Source organism: Scyliorhinus canicula, chromosome 3 (assembly GCF_902713615.1).
Source record: "Scyliorhinus canicula chromosome 3, sScyCan1.1, whole genome shotgun sequence".
Taxonomy (NCBI): domain Eukaryota; kingdom Metazoa; phylum Chordata; class Chondrichthyes; order Carcharhiniformes; family Scyliorhinidae; genus Scyliorhinus; species Scyliorhinus canicula.
Genome location: NC_052148.1, coordinates 35,720,580 through 35,742,560, shown reverse-complemented (window position 1 = coordinate 35,742,560; position 21,981 = coordinate 35,720,580). Strand labels below are relative to the sequence as shown.

Genomic DNA, 21,981 nt, shown 5'->3' with positions numbered 1-21,981 from the left:
CTCAGTGTCATGTGGCAACTCCACGCTTCCCATGTCCTGGGTAAATACCCGCGCAGGAAGTTTCATTGGTCAAAGCAGCTTGACCTCCAGAGCTCAAGCAGAAGCGAGTGTCACTGTGTGTACAACGAGGAGTTTCTTGGATAGCCTGTCTACAGATGTCATAATTTAGCAGCTAATCAGGGAGAGAGTGAATGGGTGACCACCAGACAGTCAAGAAGAAACAGGCAGACAATGCATGAGCCCCTTGAACTCATCACACTCTCCAAGTGGTATTCAACCCTGAATGCCGATGAGCGTGGCAGTTCATTTAGGGACCGCAGCCAGAGCCAAGTCCATGGCACGGGAGGCATAAAGACAACTGATCCCCTGTGGAAATACAATATTGGTTATATCAGAGACCTATCCAAAAGAAGGGCAGGTCTGCATTAAACATTCATGGATTCAAGGTGCTGATGAAAGACAGGAATCAAAGAAATGTGGGACGGATGGTAGTATTAAGGAGAACATTGCAATACTGGACAGAGAGAAGATGCCTCAGAGGGGTCAAGGAAGAAAAAAATATGTAATTACATTACACGGTGTATTCGATAGGCCACCAGTGGGAAGAATGGAGAGGAACAAGGGAATTATAGAGTAGCTACAACTGGAAACTTTGGTTAACTGAGTATAGACCGAGAATATAGACTGGGAAAGCAGGAATATGGTAGTAGAAGAGAGGGGCAGGGGCTCAGAAGAATTTTCTACAACAGTATGTTTCCAGTCCAATGAGAAAGGAGGCAATGCTGGTCCTGGTTCTAGAAATGAGGTGGGCTAAGTGGACCAAGTTTCAGTAGAATAACATTTAGGGGATAGTGATCATTATTAATAGTGACTGAGCGAATGTGGATTAATTATGGAAAGCCAGCACGGATTTCTTAAGGAAAAATTGTATGGAACTAACTTGGGAGATTTTTGAAAAGGTAACAAGAGAGGGTTGATGAGGGTAATGCTGTTGATGTGACTCACATTGACTGACAAGGCATTTGACAAAGTGCTGCACAACAGACTTGTGAGCAAAATTCTAGCTCATGGAATAAATGGGACAGGAGCAACATGGATACGAAACTGACTTGAGTGTCAGTGAACCGAGCATAGTGGTTAATGGATATTTTTTCAGGCTACAGTAAGGTTTGTAGTGCAGTTTCCCAGGAGTCAGTGTTGGTAACCCTTGCTCTTCCAGACATATATTAATGACCTGGACCTTACTGGACAGAGCACAATTCAAAATTTACAGATGATGCTTTGAAGCTTAGTAAACTGTGAAGAGGATAGTGCAGAACTTCAAAAAGACATTGACAAGTTGATGGAATTGACAGACAAATAGCAGATGAAACTCAATGCAGAGAAGTGTGAAAGTATTCATTTTGGTAGGAAGAATGCAGAGACAATGTAACATACAGGGTACAATGCTAAAGGGGTTACAAGGCAGTATAGCGGCACAGTGTTTAGCACTATTGCTTCACAGCACCAAATTCAATTCCACCCTTGGGTGACTGTGTGTGGAGTTTGCACTTTCTCCCATTGCCTGATTGGATTTTCCCCGGGTGCTCCGGTTTCCTCCCATAGTCCAAAAATGTGCAGATTAGGTGAATTGGCCATTCAAAATGACCCCTGTGTGTCCAAAGATGCGCAGGTTAGGTTTAGTTATGGGGATAAAGCGAGGGAATGAGGTGCTCTTTCAGAGGGTCGGCACAGGCTCGATGGGCCAAATAGCCTCCTTCTGCACTGTAGGAATTCTATGGTTCCACAGGAGCAGTGGGACCTATGTATTTTCATTGAAAGAGGCAGGACAGATTGAGAGAGTGGTTACGGCACACAGTATCTTAGGATTTCTTAATAGGGGTGTGGAGTACAAAAGCAAAGAGGTTATGTTGAACTTGTGTAAAACACTAGCATAGCCCCAGCTGGAGTATTAGGTCTAATTCTAGGTGCTAAGCTTTAGGAAGGATGTGAAGACATTAGGGGATACTGGAAAATGATTCCAGAGATCAAGAACTTCAGTTACTTACAGATTGGAAAATATGGAACCGTTTCCCCTGGAGAAAATAAGGTTCTTGGAAATTTGATAGAGGTATTCAAAATTCAGAAAGGTTTGGGAAAGTAGATAAGGAAACGTTGTTCTCACTGGTGGTGGGAAAGTCGAGGACAAGAAGGCTCAAGTTAACTGGGAAAAGAAGCAATAGATACGAGGAGAAATGTATTCATGGAGTACATGGTTAACATCTGGAATGTGCTGCGGAGAGTAGCATTCCAACACGGAATTGAATTACTATCTGAAAAAGATGATAGTGCAGGATTACAGACAGAAGGAAGGGGAATGGCAGTAGATGAACTGCTCAACAGACAGCATTGTCACAATGGGCCAAATGGCCCCCTTCTGCCCTGTGTCATTTCTGTGACCTACACAACTGTCAGGCTCGGTTGATAAGTGGCATGTAACATTCATACCACACACAAGCCAGGCAATGGCCATCTCTAATAATTCAATGATTTTAGGAGAGAACCTAACCAACTTTGCTTAACACGTAACAGGACTACCATCACTGAAGTCCCTACCCCAACATCCAGGGGGTTACCACTGGTCATGAACTTAACTGGATGAGCCACATAAATACTGTGTATACAAGATCAGGTCAGAGGTTGGATATTCTGTGGCAAGTGATTCATCTCCTGACTCCACAAAGCCCATCCACAAGGCAAAAGTCAGGAGTGTGATGGAATACACTTCCCTTGCTTGGACGAATGTAACACAAGTTTGACACCATCTAGCGCAAAGCAGCCCATTTGACCAGCACCACATCCACTATCTTAAATATTTACTCCCTCTGTCACTGGCGCACAGTAGCTGCAGTGTCTACTATCTACAAGAGGTCTTTCAGCAACTAACCAAGCCTCCTTCGACAGCACATTCCTAACCCAAAATCTCCATCAGGCGTACGGTAATAACACAACCTGCAAGCTCCCCTCCAAGTCACTTTATTGTCACTGGGTAAAAATCTTGCAATTCCTTGCCCAATAGCACTGGTACAGATGAGAAAAGGCTTACCATATACGGAGAAGACATCTTTTATTTCTTTCTCGATGACTCTTAGAGCAGCTTCAATACCATAGGTGCTGGCAAAGGCATGGATGTCATTTGAGTACAAGCGATTGAGGTCCAAAGTCTAAATGATTAGAAACTTATAGTTAGGTTGCACATTCAAAAATATTAAAGCAAATTTATTATGCTTTGTTCTTTGGATATGGGTGAGACTGGAAGGGTCATTTATTGGCTACTGTAGCTTTATGAGGCTTGTTAGGTTATCTCAACGGGCCTTAGAGTTGACCATTTATTGTGGACAAGGGTCCAATCTATGCCAGAACTGCTAGCGGTGGCAGGGTCCCTTCCCCAAAGGATATTAGTGAACAGGTCGAGTTTAAATGAGGAACGCATATTGAAATTGATTTGAAAACTGGATCTTGTTTAAATTTCCAATGTTAGTTCTATATTTAAGATCATATGCTAATAAGTAGGAATAACAGTAGGCCATTCTAATTATTGAACCTGTTCCACCATTGAATAAGTTTGCATTGTGGCCTTAACTCCACTTTCCTGCCTGTTCTCACAACATTTAACTCCCCTGTCAATCAAAACTCTGCTTTGACAAAGAGCCCACACTCGAAACATTAGCTCCCTCCTCTCTCCACAGATGTTGTCAGATCTGCTGAGATTGTCCAGTATTTTCTGTTTTTGTCTCAGATTCCAGCATCCGTTGTAATTTGCTTTTATCTTTAAACTCTGTCTAACTCACCCTTCAATATCCCATCATCGACTGCTCTCTGGGGAAGAGAATTCCACATTCTCTCAGACTCTCAGAGATGAAATTCCTCCTCACCTCTGTCTTAAATGGAAGACCTCTTATTTTTAAACCGTACCCCTAAGTTCCAGATTCCCCCACAAAAGGAAATATCCTCTTTGCATCCTAATTGCTTGCTGTATTTCTTGCTAACTACCGTCAAGCCCTCTTGGAATCATACATAGCTCAATAAAATCACACCTCATTCTTGTGCACCCCAATGAGTATAGGTCCAACTTGCTCAACCTTTCCTCGTTGGTTCACACCGATATCCTGCATAGTAATAGCAAAACTTTCCCACTTTTATACTCTAATCCTCTTGCAATAAAGGCCAACATTCCATTTGCCTCCCCAATTACTTGCTATACATGCATGCTAATGTGTTGTGATTCCTGTATGAGGACACCCAATTCCCCCTACTGCAGCATTCCAGTCTCTCGCCAGTTGTTTACTGACAAAGGCATCGCAATATGAAACTTGGAAAAGAATGCAAGAACAAACTGGTGAAAATAATGATAGCATATCAGTGTTACAGAATAGAGCAACTATTCTTGCAACGTGGCAGCAAATCAAAGCAGGGACTGTTAGAAAACGCACAAGAGCAGTACTGTTCTCAACCACAAGATCTGTGGTTGTTGCGGAGATATGCAAAATAAAAAGTCATAAAACAAGACGGAGTCATTTTCCCCGAAAAGGTCACATTGCCAGGGAATATGTTATCAGGAAAGGTCAGACAACTGAAATAACTTTGGAGCTGTGAAGGGATCACACAGCATAGAAAGATGCTATTCATCCCATTGTGACTGACAAAACTCTTCCATTATTCTCATGTCACGCATGAGAGGACACCACCGTGTTTTAGCTCAAATTGTAATTTTATAGAATCACAGGTTCCCTACAGTGCAGAAGTGGGCCATTCAGTCCATTGCGTCCTTTGAAAAGCTGTCCAATTGATTCCATTTCCCCCTAATCTTCCCCACAGTTCTACAAGTTCATTTATACTTTACACCCTAGCATATGTCCAATTCCCTTTGTTAGGGTTCATTTCTGTATTAACATCCCACCATTCTTTTCTGAATAGAGGTAGACCACAGTTAGGGAGGAGACAGTGCATAAGTGGAGGAGGGATCAAGATTGTCCAAGGTATAAACAAGATTGCTCATTGTGCCAATTACAACAAGGAAATTAGCAGCCAAGTCCAGGGTTTGTCCACTCTCATTTTTTTCTATTTGGGTTACCAGCTACCCACTTTCAACAGGAACTAGGAAGTATAAGCTGATTTATTTCTGGTGTGTGTGTTTTTCTTTTGGTTTATCTATCAGTGAGTTTGTTATTTTAATTCTTTTTAATGGGTCCTGGGCTGGCTACCCCAGCATCTCTTATTGCCCATTTACAATTTCCAAGTTCAAACACCAGTCATTCATTCATGGGGTATGGGCATTGCTGACTGGGCCAGCATTTATTGCTCGAACTGAGCGGCTTGCTTGGCCATTTAAGAGTCAATCACATGGTAAGGAGGAAGATTCCCTTTCCTAAAGGACATTAGTGAACCAGATGGGTTTTTACAACAAAGAATGGTTTTAGTGTCATCATTAGACTTCTAATTCCAGATTTTCTTTTTAAGGGAATTCAAATTTTACCACCCACCGTGGGATTCGAACCCAGGTCCCCGGAGCATTATCCTGGGTCTCTGGATTAGTCTGGTGACAACACCATGACACCATTCCTCTCCTTATTTGTCCCCTTTTCAAGTTAGAAGACAATAGCGCCAGCCAAAACATTGTACGTACGTCACCATACTTGAACATCTCAGTGAGGTTTATTCCCTCTGTATTCAAAACAGATTCTTTCTCTCCTCTTCTGTTGGTTGTTTCATTCAAGAGGCAACGAGTGATTCCTCTTGTTTCGTAAACAACTGCGCTTTGTGCTATTGACATAACCAGCGAGGACAAGTCAAAGTGCACCTTCATAATGGGAAGCTTCAGATTAACCTGCGGGACAAATACATAATCATTGCAACATATCCAACTGACTGTTTTAACAACAACAAAAAAATGCTCAGAAGCGTCTTCTAAGATTACAAACTATTTTTAGAGCTACTGGCCCAGGGTTAGTATTGGTACAAAAACAACTAGTCCCGATTTCAAAAGCACTTGTCCACATCTATTAAATATCATTTGGAAAAAAAACAATTTTCCTTCCTAATAATACTGTTGCAATGAAATTCCAAATTAAAATGGAATTAAATTCACAAAATGGCTTTCATGTGTGCAAGAGTACTGCTTTTTGCTTCTGTGAGCCACTTAGGCGCACCTCACAGATCATGTTCTGAGCCATCTTCCTACTAATGCATCCCAAGAAGTAGACATCAACAGATCTACGCAGAAGTTATTCACCAATGAGTTACAGCACTTTTCAAAGCTCCAAGCCTACAAAATTCAAACAAGAACCCCATGCATATAAATGGAGATATCTGAGCTTGCAGGCTGCATGTGGCTGCAGTTTTAAGACACGGCTATTGGGCAATGGAGACCCATGAATGGCCCTTTTTACAGATAGCCGATGTACAATGTTCCACATACCCTGCCTGTGATTTATCGTTACGTGCTTGGGTATCATATTAACAAAGAATGCCAAATAATAACTGGGATAGGTGCTTAAAGTAGCCCATGGGCTTATCAATTCTGTTGTCTTCACTAATGGGTTCTGATCTTAACCTGCTCTTTTGAACAGGGGTGAGGGAAATCCACAGGAAGCCAGTGAAGTCCTTCTTTAAACATGCAGATGGAAATCCAATGACAGCTGTGGGGGAAGAATCATGTGCAGGACCAAGTTCTGTCAGGTGTCTTTTTTTTTGTCCAATGGGAAATTGGGATGGGAAGATACAAATGTGTATTTCATCCACTCACAGTCAAACGAGGAGGTTCAGATGGACATTAGCCTTTTCTGCCTCCTTTCTCCTGGTGTCCATGTGGAAGTGGGGCCCAGAATGCTGGCTCCCAAAGACAATGAACTGCAATTGAGAAAATGGCTGCTGCAAAACGATGTCTTCGATAAAACTCAATGATCCATCACCAGAATTGCCTACCCCCTCATTCAAAGTGCCACCCTGAAATTTCTGGATCTGTGGGGTGGACACACGAGGATGTACTCTAAAAGATTGGGCAGGAGTGTCCTTTATGCAAATGACCCTGGTCCCTACATTCTCGAGGATGGCCTTTTTTGGAGCAGGGGATGATGAGAGAATGTACGTTTTATTGCATCTATTAGGGGTTAGACATACTGGCAGCCATATGTCCTGTCCCATTTCACATTGAGCCTCCAGGAATCTCCAGTCACACAGTGCTTTAATTCTTAAAACAAAAGATTCAATTTACTCACACTGGGAAAATTTATCTTCAAGTCAACTTTTATCTGCAAAATCGTACTTGACATAAAAAGAAGTTGAGTACCGAGGCAGTTTAAGAATATTTTATTCCATTAGTTTCCACTGCAATTACACTATTAAAGTAGCCAATGTTTCATTGATATGAAAAAAGCTACTGTGGTACTTTTATAACTGTAATTAACCACTTAACAATCAGCAGCAAGACTAGTTACAAATTGACAGAGGCTTGAGGTCCCAATAGGAATTGTGTCATTGAAGAACAATATTAAACCGCTGGGTTTTAAAATAATTCATTTATGGAATGTGGGCATCGCTGGTTCGGCCAGCATTTAGTGCCCATCCCTAATTGCTCTTCAGAAGGTGGTGGCGAGTTGCTTACTTGAACCGCTGCAGTCTTTGAGGTGTAGGTACACCAACTGTGCCACTATGGAGAGAGTTCCAGGATGTTTCCCCAGTGACACTAAGGAACGGCGATATAATTCCAAGTCAGGGTGGTGAGTGACTTGGAGGGGAACATCCAGGTGGTGGGGTTCCCTGGTGTCTGCTGCTCTTGTCCTTCCAGATGGTAGTGGTTGTGGAAGGTTTTGTCTAAGGAACCTTGGTGAGTTACTGCAGTGCATCTTGTAGATGGTACACACGGCTGCCACTGTTCAGTGGTGGCAGAGGGTTGGAATGTTTGTGGAAGGAGGACCAATCAAGCGGGCTGCTTTGTCATGGATGGTGTTGAGCTTCTTGAGTGTTGTTGGAGCTGCACTCATCCAGGCAAGTGGAGTGCATTCCATTACACTCCTGATTTGTGCCTTGTAGATGGTGGACAGGCTATGGCGGGGTCAGGAGATGAATTACTCGCCATAGGATTCCTAGCCTTTGACCAGTCCTGATAGCCACAGTATTAATGTGGCTAGTCCAGTTCAGTTTCTGATCAATGGTAACCCCCAGGATGTTGATTGTGGGGGATTTAGCGATGGTAATGCAATTGCATGTCAAAGGGTGGTGGTTAGATCCTCTCTTGAAGGAGATGGTCATTGCATGGCACTTGTGTGGCACGAATGTAGCTGGTCACTTGTCAGCCCAGGCCTGGATATTGTCCAGGTTTTGCTGCATTTGGACATGGACTGCTTCATTATCTGAGGAGTCGCGAATGGTGCTGAGCATTGTGCAGTCATCTGCAAACATCCTCACTTCTGACCTTATGATGGAAGGAAGGTCATTGATGAAGCAGCTGAAGATGGCAGGGCCCAGGACACTACCCCAAGGAACTCCTGCAGTAATGCCCTGGAGTTGAGATGATTGACTTCCAACCACCACATCCATTTTCCTTATGCCAGGTATGACTCAAACCAGCGGAGAGTCCCCCCTGATTCCCAGTGACTCTAGTTTAGCGAGGGCTCCTTGATGCCATACCAGTGAATTCCAAGCGCTGTCTCTCAATTGCTCATCTTCTTGTCCAACATCCAGTGCTATATGAGCAGAAATTCCTTCCAACTCAAACACGTAATGCAGGCACTGAACTGATAGAAGATTGACCACACACGGCAGTATAGACTATGGACTAAATCCCTAAACAGGTTGATCTTTTGCATTTTGTACTATTTGTGCTGTCTTACCTCACACCAAAGGCTGTCAACTGTATCATATTTATAATCGTCAATAGCAGAATGCAAATTTAACACCGCATTCACTCTCTTTCTATCCATCTCCTCTGTGGTAGTCCTCTTGCTTCTCTTCGTCCCTTTGTTGCTCTTCTCAAAATCGCAAGGATTTTCTAAAAGGTTTTGATCCGTGAATTCATTTTGCCCGCTCCCTGGAAAATCTTCATCTTTCTCTTCTGGTTCTTCGCCATTGTCGCTGGCCTCCTCTCCCTCACTGTCATAATCAATCTAAAAGATAACCACAATGAGAGAAATAATTAAACAATCAGTTCCTCCTCAGATTGTAATGGATAAATTCATTGCCTGGAGGATGTGTTACCACGCCATGATTCAGTTTTAAAACCCTCACCACCTTTGTGGCTTGATCCCATCCTGCCCCTCCAATTTCCTGCAGCCCTATGTGGGGTTCAGATTTAGATGAACCTTTATCTCATTCCCAAAGGTGAACAGACAGATTCAAGGTATATTTATCCTTTTCCACAACTTAACCCCAACGTTCTGGCCACCAACTTAGGTTTACAAAAATAATACATGGACTACAGGGATTAAGTTACGAGGAGAGATTACACAAATTAGGCCTGTTTTCTCTCGAATTTAGACAGTTAAGGGGTGATCTGATTGACGTATTCAAGATATTAACAGGGAAAGGCAGGGTAAAGATGACTTATTTCCACTGGTTGGAGATTCTAAAATTAGGGGGCATAGTCTAAAAGGTAGGGCTAGACCGTTCAGGAGAGATGTTAGGAAGAACTTCTTCATACAAAGGGTGGTAGAAGTTTGGAACTCTCTTCCACAAAAGCAGTTGAAGCTAGAGCAGTTGTTAAATTTAAGTCTAAGATGGATAGGTTTTTGTTCAGCAAAAATATTAAGGGATATGGGCTCAAGTTACGTCATAGATCGGCCATGATCTCATTAAATGGTGGGACAGGCTTGAGGGGCTAAATAGCCTGCTCCTGTTCCAGTCTAATTCAAGCACCTTTTACAGCAATGGCAAGGAATTCCGTGCTCTCCCTTGTAGTGAGAGTGTGTTGGTGTGTGAGAGATTTAATCAGGATGGTGGATGGGGATTTTGGCAGGAAGTCCCATAGATGGCCTTCCAGTCCTATCACCAATGAGGTACTTACGTGAGCAATTACTGGGTTTCTTCACATGGCCACCGATATTAGTGTTACAGTGACAGGAGGCTTGCCATGATGAGCAAAAAAGCGTGAGCTACCATGGTGGTTTCTCGTTCCAAAGTACGCAGTGTTTGATCAGGGTAACCAACATCAAGATGGCAAATGGGAGGCAGCTGAGAGACCTTGCCAAAACCCATCCCTACGAACCCCACGTCACGATTCACCCCTCCTGCCATCAGGCTTGTAGCCTGAGATCCAGAGACAATACTAGGCTTCGGGTAGCTGTGACTGGCAACAGCAACTGAATCTCCCCGGTACTGCTGTTCAACAGAGATACCGGCCTCTGGTGGACTGGCAGCTTTCGGCAGGTGTGACTTCAGCCCCCGGGGTCCTTAATCACAGAGGAAGGCCTGCAGATGTCTAGTTAAGTGTCTGAGTGGCATTTAATATGGTAGGCCTTCCTTGAAAGAGACGGCACCAGGGCTCTTGCTGCCTCTCAAGCCAGTGGGTGAGACCCCAACCATATTCATTAGATACCGCCCAAGGAGTGAAACTTCTCAGGGAGAGATCCTATTGGTCACCCAATGCAAAAGTGGTAACAAACTCCAATTAAAAAAGGCCTAAGTAGGGTTAGACCTGAATTTGGCGCTGCTTTTAGTACATGTGTGAAACAAATTTATTTGTTGAGCAAGAATAAATATCTAGGATTAAGAGACTTCTGGAGGATGGCAGGGGAGGGGGGGGGGGGGGGGGATAATAATCACAGAATTGCTACAGTGCAGAAAGAGGCCATTTGGTCCATCATGTCTACATTAGCTGTCTGAGCAATTCATCCGGCACATCAGAAAAGGTGGCAAAATAGTGAAACAGGAAGGTTGACAAAAATATTTAAACCACCCAAAAACCTTCCAATCCCATGAAATGCAAACAGAAACAAGCTAATGATTTTTAAAATAGTGCAATTATGCTCAGATGGAATTGTGGAATACTGAACCCGGGGGATCGTAAACAACCAAAATGGAATGTGGCTTACTCAGTTGCAGTAAATTAAGAGCGTGAAAATTATATCACAGTTAAGGTATAGCCATCAGTGAAAGTCCACTTCGCTGAACACTTCTCACCAAGGGACAAAATAATCACAATTCAGGTGCAACTTGTCTTACCTCTTCCTCCTGTTTCTCGCGTCTTTTAGTTTCCGTCGCATCAGCATCCCCTTCTTCTGCTTCCGCATCAACGATTGGAGCTTCGTCTTCTACTTCAAGGTCACGGTCATCTTGCGGCTTTAGAGAGAAAAAAACTGAATGATACACAAAGGAAGGCAGATATCCATCTAAACACTGAAATGTTTGACAGAACTACTTTCCGAAGAGATGCAAAAATAGCAAGGGCTATTCCAGTTCTACTCCAGTTGTGGAGGTCTTATTATATTTCAGCTACCCTGGGCAAATGCACAGTCAATTCCAGCCTCTTGTACCCCGGAGTCACGACACAAGTGAATTAACTAATAATTCTTGTAAAACCTCCCTAAGCTTTTAGCCGCCAAATAATTTGTCAGCAGGTTTTTAAGTTGAAACATAATTACTGTTTATCTATACCAAGAACTTTCATGTAATATGTAGTAAATGCAACTGGATAACAACATGCTAATACCCACTACCCCTCCAGCTGTCCCACTCTCTACCCACACATACAAGACAGTGGTGGAAAGGGGTAAAGGAAATGAAGATAAAGGCCGTAAGAGGCTTTGTTTCAAAAGGGGGTTCTTTCCCACGCTTTCCTCACAGCACACTGGTTGATCAAAGCCACTTGTTTTTAGCCTGGAATGACCTTCTCTGTAGTTTAAAAACATATTACTCCCAGCTTTTCCTGGAGAGGCCCCATTGCTTTACATCAAACTTTCCTTTCAGTTCGTAGTTTATTTGCAGAAAGAGTTGGCTGGTTCGCCCTTGCTTGCATTGCCTGTAATGGTTCTCCTGTAAATAGATTCATCCAGGCTCCCTGCCAGTTCAGAAACATGCCTTTCTGGAGAAAACAGAGAGGGGAGAGGACAACAGTCCTTCCTTTGAGCTGCCAGTTCAACCTGAAACCAAAAACCCAACCCTTGAAGCTCTGAAACATTCCAGTGAAGTCAGATCCAATCACCACCTGTTACTGGGTGGAGCACAGCCTTTTCGGCCAATTCACAGGCCACCAGCCAAATCGATCAAACTGAGTTATCATTGAATACGGCCAATCTTTGACATTGGTGCCCGTCCATCCGCAATCACCATTTTAAATCAGCACAGGATCCTGTTGTTTGAATTAAAGGCACAGGCCACTGCTTTCTGCTGCTTGAGTTAAAGTGGCCTGCTGCCTAAAAGACAATGTCCATAAATCAAAAATGTGACGGCAAAAGTAAAAGAAAGGGGAAATAAGGGAACAGGAAGTTCCCTGATCATCTGATTCGGTTTCCTTTTCTTCTGCAAAGTTGCACACCTCTCCTCCGCACCGAGTGAGAAAGAAATTGAAATATGGCCCCTTGAACAAGCCTCTGCTGCATCTACTGGTATCACTTTAAATTCCTGCTTGTTCAATCCTCAAAGAACATTGATTAAATTTGTCAAACACACTCTTTCATTCACAAAATCACGTTGACTCTGCCAGGTCACATTTATACTTTCTAAATATCCGACTATTATCTCTTTAATGGATTACAGCATATTCCCATTGACAGCATATAACTAGCCTATAGTTTCCTACTTTCTGTCTCCATCCTTTCTTTAACAATGGTGTTACATTTGTGGTTTTCCAATCTCCTGGGACCTTTCCAGAATCTAGGGAATTTTGGAAGAATACAACCAACGCCTCTACTATCTCTGCAGACACTTGCTTTAAGATCTGAGGATGGGGGCCACCAGGTCCCCATTTAGTCCAGTTAGTGTTCCCAGTACTTTTTCACTGATGGTGCCTAGTGTTTTTAGCTCGTCCCTACCTCTTGCCTCACAAATTCCTATTATTCTTTGGACATTTTCTGTATCTTTTACTGTGAAGGCAGATACAAAATATTTGTTCAAAGTCTCCACAACTCCCTGGTTTCTTATCATTAACTCCCTAGTCTCACCCTCTAGGAACCGCTTACTTTAGCTATTCTCTTCCGTTTTATATACTTGTAGTTTTTACTGTCTTTTTATATTTCTTGTTAGTTTTCTTTCACACTCCAACTTTTCCCTATTTTATTTTAGCCATCCGTTGCTGGTTTCTATTTCCCCCCACAATTTTCTGGGCCAGCACTTATCTTTGTAGCATTGAACATCTTTTCTTTCAATTGGATACCACTCTTAATTTCCTTAGTTAGCCACAGATAGTGCACTGATATCATACAGCTTTTTGTTCTCAGTCGGCTCTATCTTTGTCGAGAACATAAATGTCGCCAGGACTGGAAAGTTGCAGCTATGAGGCAAGATTGGCTAGTTTGAGATTGTTCTCCTTGGAACAGAGGAGGTTGAGGGGATATTTCATCGAGATGTGCAAAATTGTGAGGAACCTGGATAGAATGGATTGCCAGAGTGGCTAGTGCGAATACATTTAGCGTGATTGGTAGCAAGATTAGAGGGGAGATGATGAAACATTTTTCACCCAGAGGATTGTAGAGGTCTGAAACTCACTGCAAGGGTAGTAGAGGCAGAAACGTTCAATTCATTTAAAAGGTGTCTGGATATGCACCTGAAGAGCCGTAACCTGCAAGACTACAGACCAATGCTGGAAAATGGGTTTGGGCTGGGTGACTCATTTTTCAGCCGGCACTGACACAATGAGCCAAGTGGCCTCTTTCTGCGCTGTAAACTCTGGTTCTACTCTCTGATTCTAAACGTCTGCCACTGCTTCTCTTAATATTTTAATTTTTAAACTTTTCCCTAGCCACCTTTATTTATCCACTTCAGCCAACCCTGTCTCCATATCTCTGGAATTGACATTATTTAAATTTAATTAAATACTAGTTTTAGATCTAAATTTCACAACCTCAAATTGAATGTCAAATTCTCTACTATTATCACTCTTACCTAGGGGATCCTTTACTATGAGGTCATTAATTTATCATGTCTTATTATTTTGATTTGATTTATTGTCACATGTACCGAAGTACAGTGAAAAGTATTTTTCTGCGGCCAAGGGAACATACACAGTAGACAAGAAAAGAATAATCGACAGATTATAATCGACAGACAAATGGTACATCGACAAAGTGATTGATTACAGTGCAGAACATGGGGCCAAACAAAGCAAATACATGAGCAAGAGCAGCATAGGGCATCGTGAATAGTGCTCTTTCAGGGAACAGATTATTATCTGGTTGGTTCCAGATGTATTGTTCTTAGGAGCTGACTTGAAAACATTCTATGAACTCATTCTCCAGGCTACCTTTGCCAATTTAATGACCAATGAAAATTAAAATCACCCATGATTATTCGACCATTTATCTTAAAATCTGCAATTATTCCTTAATTTATACTCTGTCCTACACTCCAACTACTGCCAGGGGTCTATAAACCATTTCCACAAGTAGTTTCTTCTTATCTCCACCAAACTGATTCTACATTTTGATCTTCCAAACCAAGATCATTTTTCACCACAGTACTGATCTCAAACTTTATTAATAAAACTACCCAAACTCCTTGTCCTTTTTTCCTGTCCTTCCAACATGTTCAAATTAAGCAAAAAATGTGGTCATTTATGAAATCTGCAGTCATAAGGATCAATTCCTCATAATCCTCCCTTTAAAAATCATCATCATCAAAACAAAAATACAACATCAGAGCACAGATTGTAAACAGAGGGGATGGATGATCAGACAGTGCAACAGAAACATGTTCAAAGTTCTGCAAGGGTTTGCAAGATTGGGCAATGATTATATTCACTGATCGGACGGCCCCAATGTTTACCGTCAGTCAGATTTATTAACTGTTCTGTAAATTTGAAAGCACATAGCAATGCACATGATACAATGAAATAAAGCCAGAAATATTTGAATCCTGGATTAAAAACTTCTTGGTTGTATATCGTTAATGTCCAGCAACGGAAATGTAACAATTTGGACCTCCTGCAATGCCAATCGGCTGTAACACAAATATATTATACACACACAAGGGGAGCACTGTGACATAATGGTTAGCACTGCTATCTCATAGTGCCAGGGATCCAGGTTAATTTCCAACCTTGGGTAACTGTCGATATGAAGTTTGCAGATTCGTGTGCCTGCGTGGGTTTCCTCCGGTTGCTCCAGTTTCCTCCCACAGTCCAAAGATGTGCAGGTTAGGTAGATTGACCATGCTAAATTGCCCCTTAATATCCAAATGCTAGGTTAGGTGGAGTTTTGGGGATATGGTAGGGGATTGGGCCTAGGTAAGGTGCTTTTTCAAAGGGTCGGTGCAGACTCGATGGTTTGAATGGCCTCCTTCTTCACTGTAGGGATTCTATGATATTCTATCGCCAGAAAGCTTTTGAAAACTATAAATTTTGTAATATTCATACAGTAACCCATTGGAACAGTGCTAAGTCCCACCTGCTTCCCATCGCTTTCCCCGGAGCCTTGATCCAGGTCCTTCTGCGTAGCCTTCCGGGTATTCACAACTTTAAATGAGCCCAGCTTGACGCTCTTTTTCTTGATGCCCTCAAGCAGTAGTTGGAAGAACCTGACAAAGGACAAGAACAACTTAGTAGAAAAGACCTACTCATTTTGGAATACTTCACAGTGATACGCTAATTAAGACTGATGTGATGAAAAATAAAAGTCTTCCGTATTATCCTACTGAATGTAATAGGGCAGAATCAGTCCACTCGACTCAAATGGTCCATGATTTATGCTCCACATAAGACTATGCCGAGGTCACATGTAATCTGGAGTCGATAGGCAAAAGAACAAAATGCCCATAAATCACTGGCAGACAGACAATGTAGGAATACATAGTGAGGTCACCTACACCCACCTCCAAGAATCACACAAATAAAAAAACACATGTCACATGATGGTCCACTGTGGTTCACCAGATCAGGGGCAACCATAAAACGGCACACGTACACACATTGACTTGTCATCTCAGAAGCTGCTGATGTCAATAGAAATGCTGACCGAACCACCGGTGTTGCATTCTTACATGATTCGGAACACCACAGCTAAGAGTAAACAATCTCATGCATAATTGCTCAAGAGTAACTCTGCTGACAACATAATCGATTATGTTGTCAGCAATTCAACTTGGTTTCTGTTTCAACCAACAAACTTAAACTTAATTGTAGATTAGGGATACAAGAACAATAACATGCCATTAGCCTCTCAAGTCTCTTCTGACATTCAATTAGCTGAATTGTTTGTATCCAACAGGCACAGTTCCTGAATCAAATGGGCTTTTGAAAATTAACACATTGATCATAAACAGTTCTGCTCTTCCTTCTCCACAAGGCAGGTTTCCTTATCTTCCTTACCAGCTGAATGTTGAATATGTGGCCCTGAAAATGAACTTGGATAACTGCAGACATGTAGACAAAGCACAGAGCATATTTCATCCTACGTAGTGCTACAAGATAATTTAGAAACAAAGTAAGGACCTTTGAAACACAGCTGTGCACTCTTTTTGGTTACTTGTGGAAGGGAACCCCAGAGGCAATGTTAGTATTCAACAGATTCTGTTGATGGATATTAAACACCTAGTAGTTCAAGGTAATATGGTGTTGCGTATTTAATAGTTAAGTATACTCAGATGGGTATATACAGAGTCAGGCAGCACTGGGAGAGATGTGTGTGGACAGGTAAGTTCTGTGGCAAACAATAAAGAGCCTCTTCCAAGGCATCCTAGTATCGGTGTCTTCTTCACAACCAGGCTTGGGGGTTTTCTATTTTTTTCAAATAAATTTAGAATACCCAATTCATTTTTTCCAATTAAGGGACAATTTAGCATGGCCAATTCACCTACCCTGCACATCTTTGGGTTGTGGGGGCGAAACCCACGCAAACACGGGGAGAACGTGCAAACTCCACACGGACAGTGACCCAGAGCCGGGATCGAACCTGGAACCTCGGCGTGGTGAGGCAGCAGTGCTATCCACTGCGCCACCATGCTGCCTGATTGGGAGTTTTCTCTGACAGATCAGCATTATCTATGGGGTTAATGCTTGATGACATGGGCTCAAGTCCAGTATTTGCTTGCGATCGGTTACTATATCTACAGTGATATGAAAAATCCATTCAGCCCATCAAAAGGTAATTTATGCTACTCCCCAGTTAATGAGATCCAGCTACATTTTAAATGTTACAAATTTCAATTGTTCCTTCGAGAAAAATAAATTCTGTTGACATTTGTGAAATCTTATTGCAGGGCAACTTTTTTCTCGCTTCCAGTGGTGTTTGGCAGAATATGGGGCTGTACCGTAGTGGTAATGTGACTGGACTAGTAATCCAGAGACAGAAGTTCAAATCCCATCACGGTAGTTTGGGACATTCAAATTTAATCAATTCATAAATCTGCAAAAACATCACCTGCAGTACTCTGCACAGTTTGGTCCCCTTATTTGAGGTGGGATGAGTTGCATTAGAGGCAGTTCAGAGGATGATCACTAGATTAATTCCAGAGATGAGTTGCCTGTTTTAGGACGAGAGAGTGAGCAGTTTAAGCCAATACTCACTCGAGTTTAGAAGAATGAGAGGCGATCTAATTGAGGTATATAAGGTGATAAAAGGTATTTACAAAATAGATGTAGAGCAAATGCTTCTTCTTCTGGGGCAATCTAGAACGAGAGGTCATAGTTTCAGGATAAGAGATAGCAGATTTAAAACGGAGATGAGGTGAAATTAATTCTCTCAAAGGGTCGTGAATCTGTGGAATTCAATACCCCAGAGTGGGGTGGACGCAGGGACATTTGAGGAGATAGACAGATTTTTAATTAGCAATGGATTGAAGGGTTATGGAGAACGGGCAGGGAACTGGAGTTGAGGCCGAGATGAGACCAGCCAAGGTCGTATTGAATGGCTGAATTGCTCACCTCTGCTCCTAGTTCTTAATAATAATGATCACTACTTGATTGTCATAAAAACCAACCTGGTTCATTAATGTCCTTCAGGGGAGGAAATCAGCCCAAATTACCCAATCTGATCTATCTGTGAAGCCAGAGCCATACCAATACGGCTGGCTTTTAAGCTGCCCTCAGGAATATCTGAACAAGCCATGCGGTTCCAAGCAGCTCACAACCACCTGTTTAAGGACAATTAGAGATGGGTAATAAACTAGCCTGGTCAGTGCTGCTCACTGCGGAACAGGAATTTTTTTTTAAAAAAAGGACTGAAATATTAACATGTTATCCAACAAGTTGAGTTAATTCTAGAGGATTAAACCATTTATGCCCTCTCCTTTTTGTTTTTGATGATCTCAACCCTCCACAAGGCTTCTGAAACACTCAACTGAAATAATGCTTATCTTCTATAAACCCGGATTTGTTTCTAACCACATGCCAACAAAACCAAAAGAGCCTAAGTTATTAAATCACTTGCTTTTAAATACACAAGAGGGAGCATTTAACGTTAGACAATTATTTATCATGTAAAAGGATCACACAATTAATTAGCCTTCCACCACATTGGTTAGAGGCACTCTACAGCCCATTGTGTTCATATAAGCCAGTTCCTAAAGCAATTCACTCACTTCCCGACTATCTCTTCAATCACTTTGAAGGAATTGCAACATCCTGAGGTTAGCTCTGAAATACGGAACATGTATGACAACTGCATTAAAGATCCCGTTGCTCACAGCTCTACACAACTTTCACTCGATAATAATACATTTCTTCAAAATAAATGTTAAGCTTTGTTAAAACCTTCGGAAGGTCCACTGCTCAAAGTGAATGACCAAAGACATTGCTTTCTGCATGGGGTTTGAGTACATGAAAATGTAGTGCAAGTGCCAATTTGGGATTATAACATTTTCCATAAAATAAACTTGTTCTCACCTCTCTCTTTTCTCTCCTGGTAAGAATGATGGTACTGGCCAAAATTCAACTGTTCTGTGCCAAAGAAAATCAATCTGTATTGGATTTTTAACCCAAGTTTTCCCTCGGGGAATTTTTTTTTGGGATTTGGTCCACCATCACTCTCCCATTCTCATATTTTTGCAGGGACACAGTTCCACGGCTACCAGTGTATCCCCTTTCATCCATGCGCCCTTTCTTTATTTGTGGGAGTCAGAAGCTCCTGTGTTCAAGACCCACTCTCACAGCCTTGAGCACCAAATCTAGGCTCACACCTCAGTCTATTACTGAGGGAGTCCTGCACGTTAGAGGTGTTCTCTTCGAGGTTAACCTTCCTACCCAGTTGGGTATAAATGAAATGAAATGAAATGAAAATCGCTTATTGTCACAAGTAGGCTTCAAATGAACTGACTGTGAAAACCCCCTAGTCGCCACATTCCGGCGCCTGTTCGGGGAGGCTGGTACGGTAATTGAACCGTGCTGCTGGCCTGCCTTGGTCTGCTTTAAAAGCCAGCGATTTAGCCCTGTGCTAAACCAGCCCCTGAATACAGATTCATGTTCGGTCAAGGTATCAGGGGATATGGTTAAGTTGCAAGTGAACGGAAATATGATACAGGTTGAAGTCATAATCGGACTGAATGGCTAAAACAAGTTCAAAAGGGGACAAAAGGACTACCCCTATTGTTGCTAATAGTACAGTGTGAATAATGGTTGCCTTCCATGTTAAAACATTTATGATTGGCGGGTAGTACCGGTGGGAGAGGAGCGGGCTTGTGCAGTATGTTACGATTGAAGTATTGAATGTACGTGGATGTTTGCACATTTTTGCCTTTTTTGCTTTCTTTCTGTTGATGTCTGTAACTGTTTACAAATCCAAAAACTACCTCAATAAAATTGTTTATTAAAAAACAACCACATATACACTTCCTGCTTCAATGGAATGTCGAATTGAATTTAATTAAAGGCACGAGCAAAGTAAAAAACAAAACATTTATGATTGTATAACCTGTTACCTGGTTTCCATGTAATGCAATAAGTCATCTGGTGACAAACATTTCTCGTGCCGATACAGTTTGTAATCGAGGAAATAAAATTTTACTTGGTAAATTCTGAACTTCTCCAGCCTGCTTTGAACCTGAAAAGAATCCTTCACTTTGACTTTGTGTAGAACCTGAAATTTATTTAAAAGAAAACATTCAATACCAAGTAAAAAGAAATATGCAGCAAAGTGTAAAACAACAAATTAGAATTTCTGCAATAGAATTTTGAAGCTGCACGTTGTCAGTGCCAAAATAGTTTGACTTGGCTACAATTAAACAGAGAGGAGAGAAACAGGTCAGATAGGGACAGATGACAGTCCTGCGATAGGTGTACATCACATGGATTTATATCCTATACAAATGCTGAAATATAACAGACATATACCTTGTGGTTTGTACGAACATGCAATTTTAAAGCAATAACAGAGGTGCTGGTTGTAACCGGGTCTCATCTAAACACTTGCAACTTCCTTGCGATATTTTGGCAATTTATATTTTTATTTCTTTTTTTATTCATTTACGGGATGTGGCTGTCGCCGGTTAGGCCAACATTTATTGCACATCCCTAGTTGCCCTTCAGAAGGTGGTGGTGGATTGCCTTCATGAAACACTGTGGTCCTGGAGGTGTAGGTACGCACACTGTGCTGTTAGGGAGGGAATTCCAGGATGTTGTCCCAGCCACAGTGAAGGAACAGTGATATATTTCTAAGTCAGGCAGATGAGTGACTTGGAGGGGAACTTCCAGGTGGTGGAGCTCCCAGGTTTTTGTGGCACTTGCCCTTCTTGTAGTGGTCATGGGTTTAGAAGGTGCTGTCTAAGGAACTTTGGCAAGTTACTGCAGTGCATATTGTAGATGGTACACATGACTGCCACTGTTCGTCGGTGGTGGAGGGTTTGAATGTTTGTGGAAGGGGAGCAATCAAGCGGGCTGCTTTGTCCTGGATGGCGGTGAGCTTCTTGAGTGTTGTTGGAGCTGCACTCATCCAGGAAAGTGGAGAGTATTCCATTACACCCCTGACTTGTGCCTTGTAGATGGTGGTTAGCCTTTGGCAGGTCACGAGGTGAGTTACTTGCTGTAGAATTCCTAGCGTTTTATCTGCTCTGGTAGCCACAGTATTATTGTCCAGTTCAGTTTCAGATCAATGGTAACACCAGGATGTTGATTGTGGGGGATTCAGCGATGGTAATGCCACTGTATGTCATGGGGCGGTAGTTAGATCCTCTCTTGTTGGAGATGGACATTGCCTGGCACTTATGTTGCGCGAACATAACTTGCAACTTGTCAGCCCAAGCCTGGATATTGTCCAGCCTTGCTGTATTTGGACACGGACTGCTTCATTATCTGAGGAGTCGCGAATCGTGCTGAATATTGTGCAGTCATCCGCAAACATTCCCACTTCTGACCTTATGATGGAAGGGAGGTCCTTGATGAAGCAGCTGAAGATGGTTGAGCCTAGGACACTACTCTGAGGTACTCCTGCAGTGATGTCCTGGAGCTGAGATGATTGACCGCCAACCACCATAACCATCTTCCTTTGTGCCAGGTATGACCCCAACCAATGGAGAGTTTTTTTTTTTTTTTTTTTTTATAAATTTAGATTACCCAATTATTTTTTCCAATTAAGGGGCAATTTAGAGTGGCCAATCCACCTACTCTGCACATTTTTGGGTTGTGGGGGCGAAACCCACGCAGACACGGGGAGAATGTGCAAACTCCACACGGAACCAATGGAGAGTTAAGAGTTAAATTAAGTAATGCTCTATTTGTGTTTTTACCTTGGGCAGAGCAAGACTTCTCGACATTTCTTTGTGCATGTTCACTCAATTTTTTTACAAAACCACTGTAACATTTTGGCCCCATGGCATTTGCAACAGCAGAGCCTTAAAATACTACTCTCATCATGGGAAGAATGTCAA

The 21,981-nt window shown here is 42.2% G+C and overlaps 1 protein-coding gene across 1 annotated transcript in view; it reads right to left on the bottom strand.

The window, feature by feature from the left end:
* The window catches only part of polr1a (RNA polymerase I subunit A), a 148,972-nt gene that overhangs the window by 17,254 nt on the left and 109,737 nt on the right, over positions 1 to 21,981 (bottom strand). Inside the window, exons 27-32 of the mRNA XM_038793303.1 lie at positions 20,038 to 20,195; positions 15,573 to 15,702; positions 11,197 to 11,313; positions 8,871 to 9,143; positions 5,666 to 5,866; positions 3,086 to 3,203 (exon numbers count right to left, since the gene is read on the bottom strand). Coding sequence (XP_038649231.1) covers positions 3,086 to 3,203; positions 5,666 to 5,866; positions 8,871 to 9,143; positions 11,197 to 11,313; positions 15,573 to 15,702; positions 20,038 to 20,195 — 997 coding nt within the window. The remainder of the gene's footprint in view (positions 1 to 3,085; positions 3,204 to 5,665; positions 5,867 to 8,870; positions 9,144 to 11,196; positions 11,314 to 15,572; positions 15,703 to 20,037; positions 20,196 to 21,981) is intronic.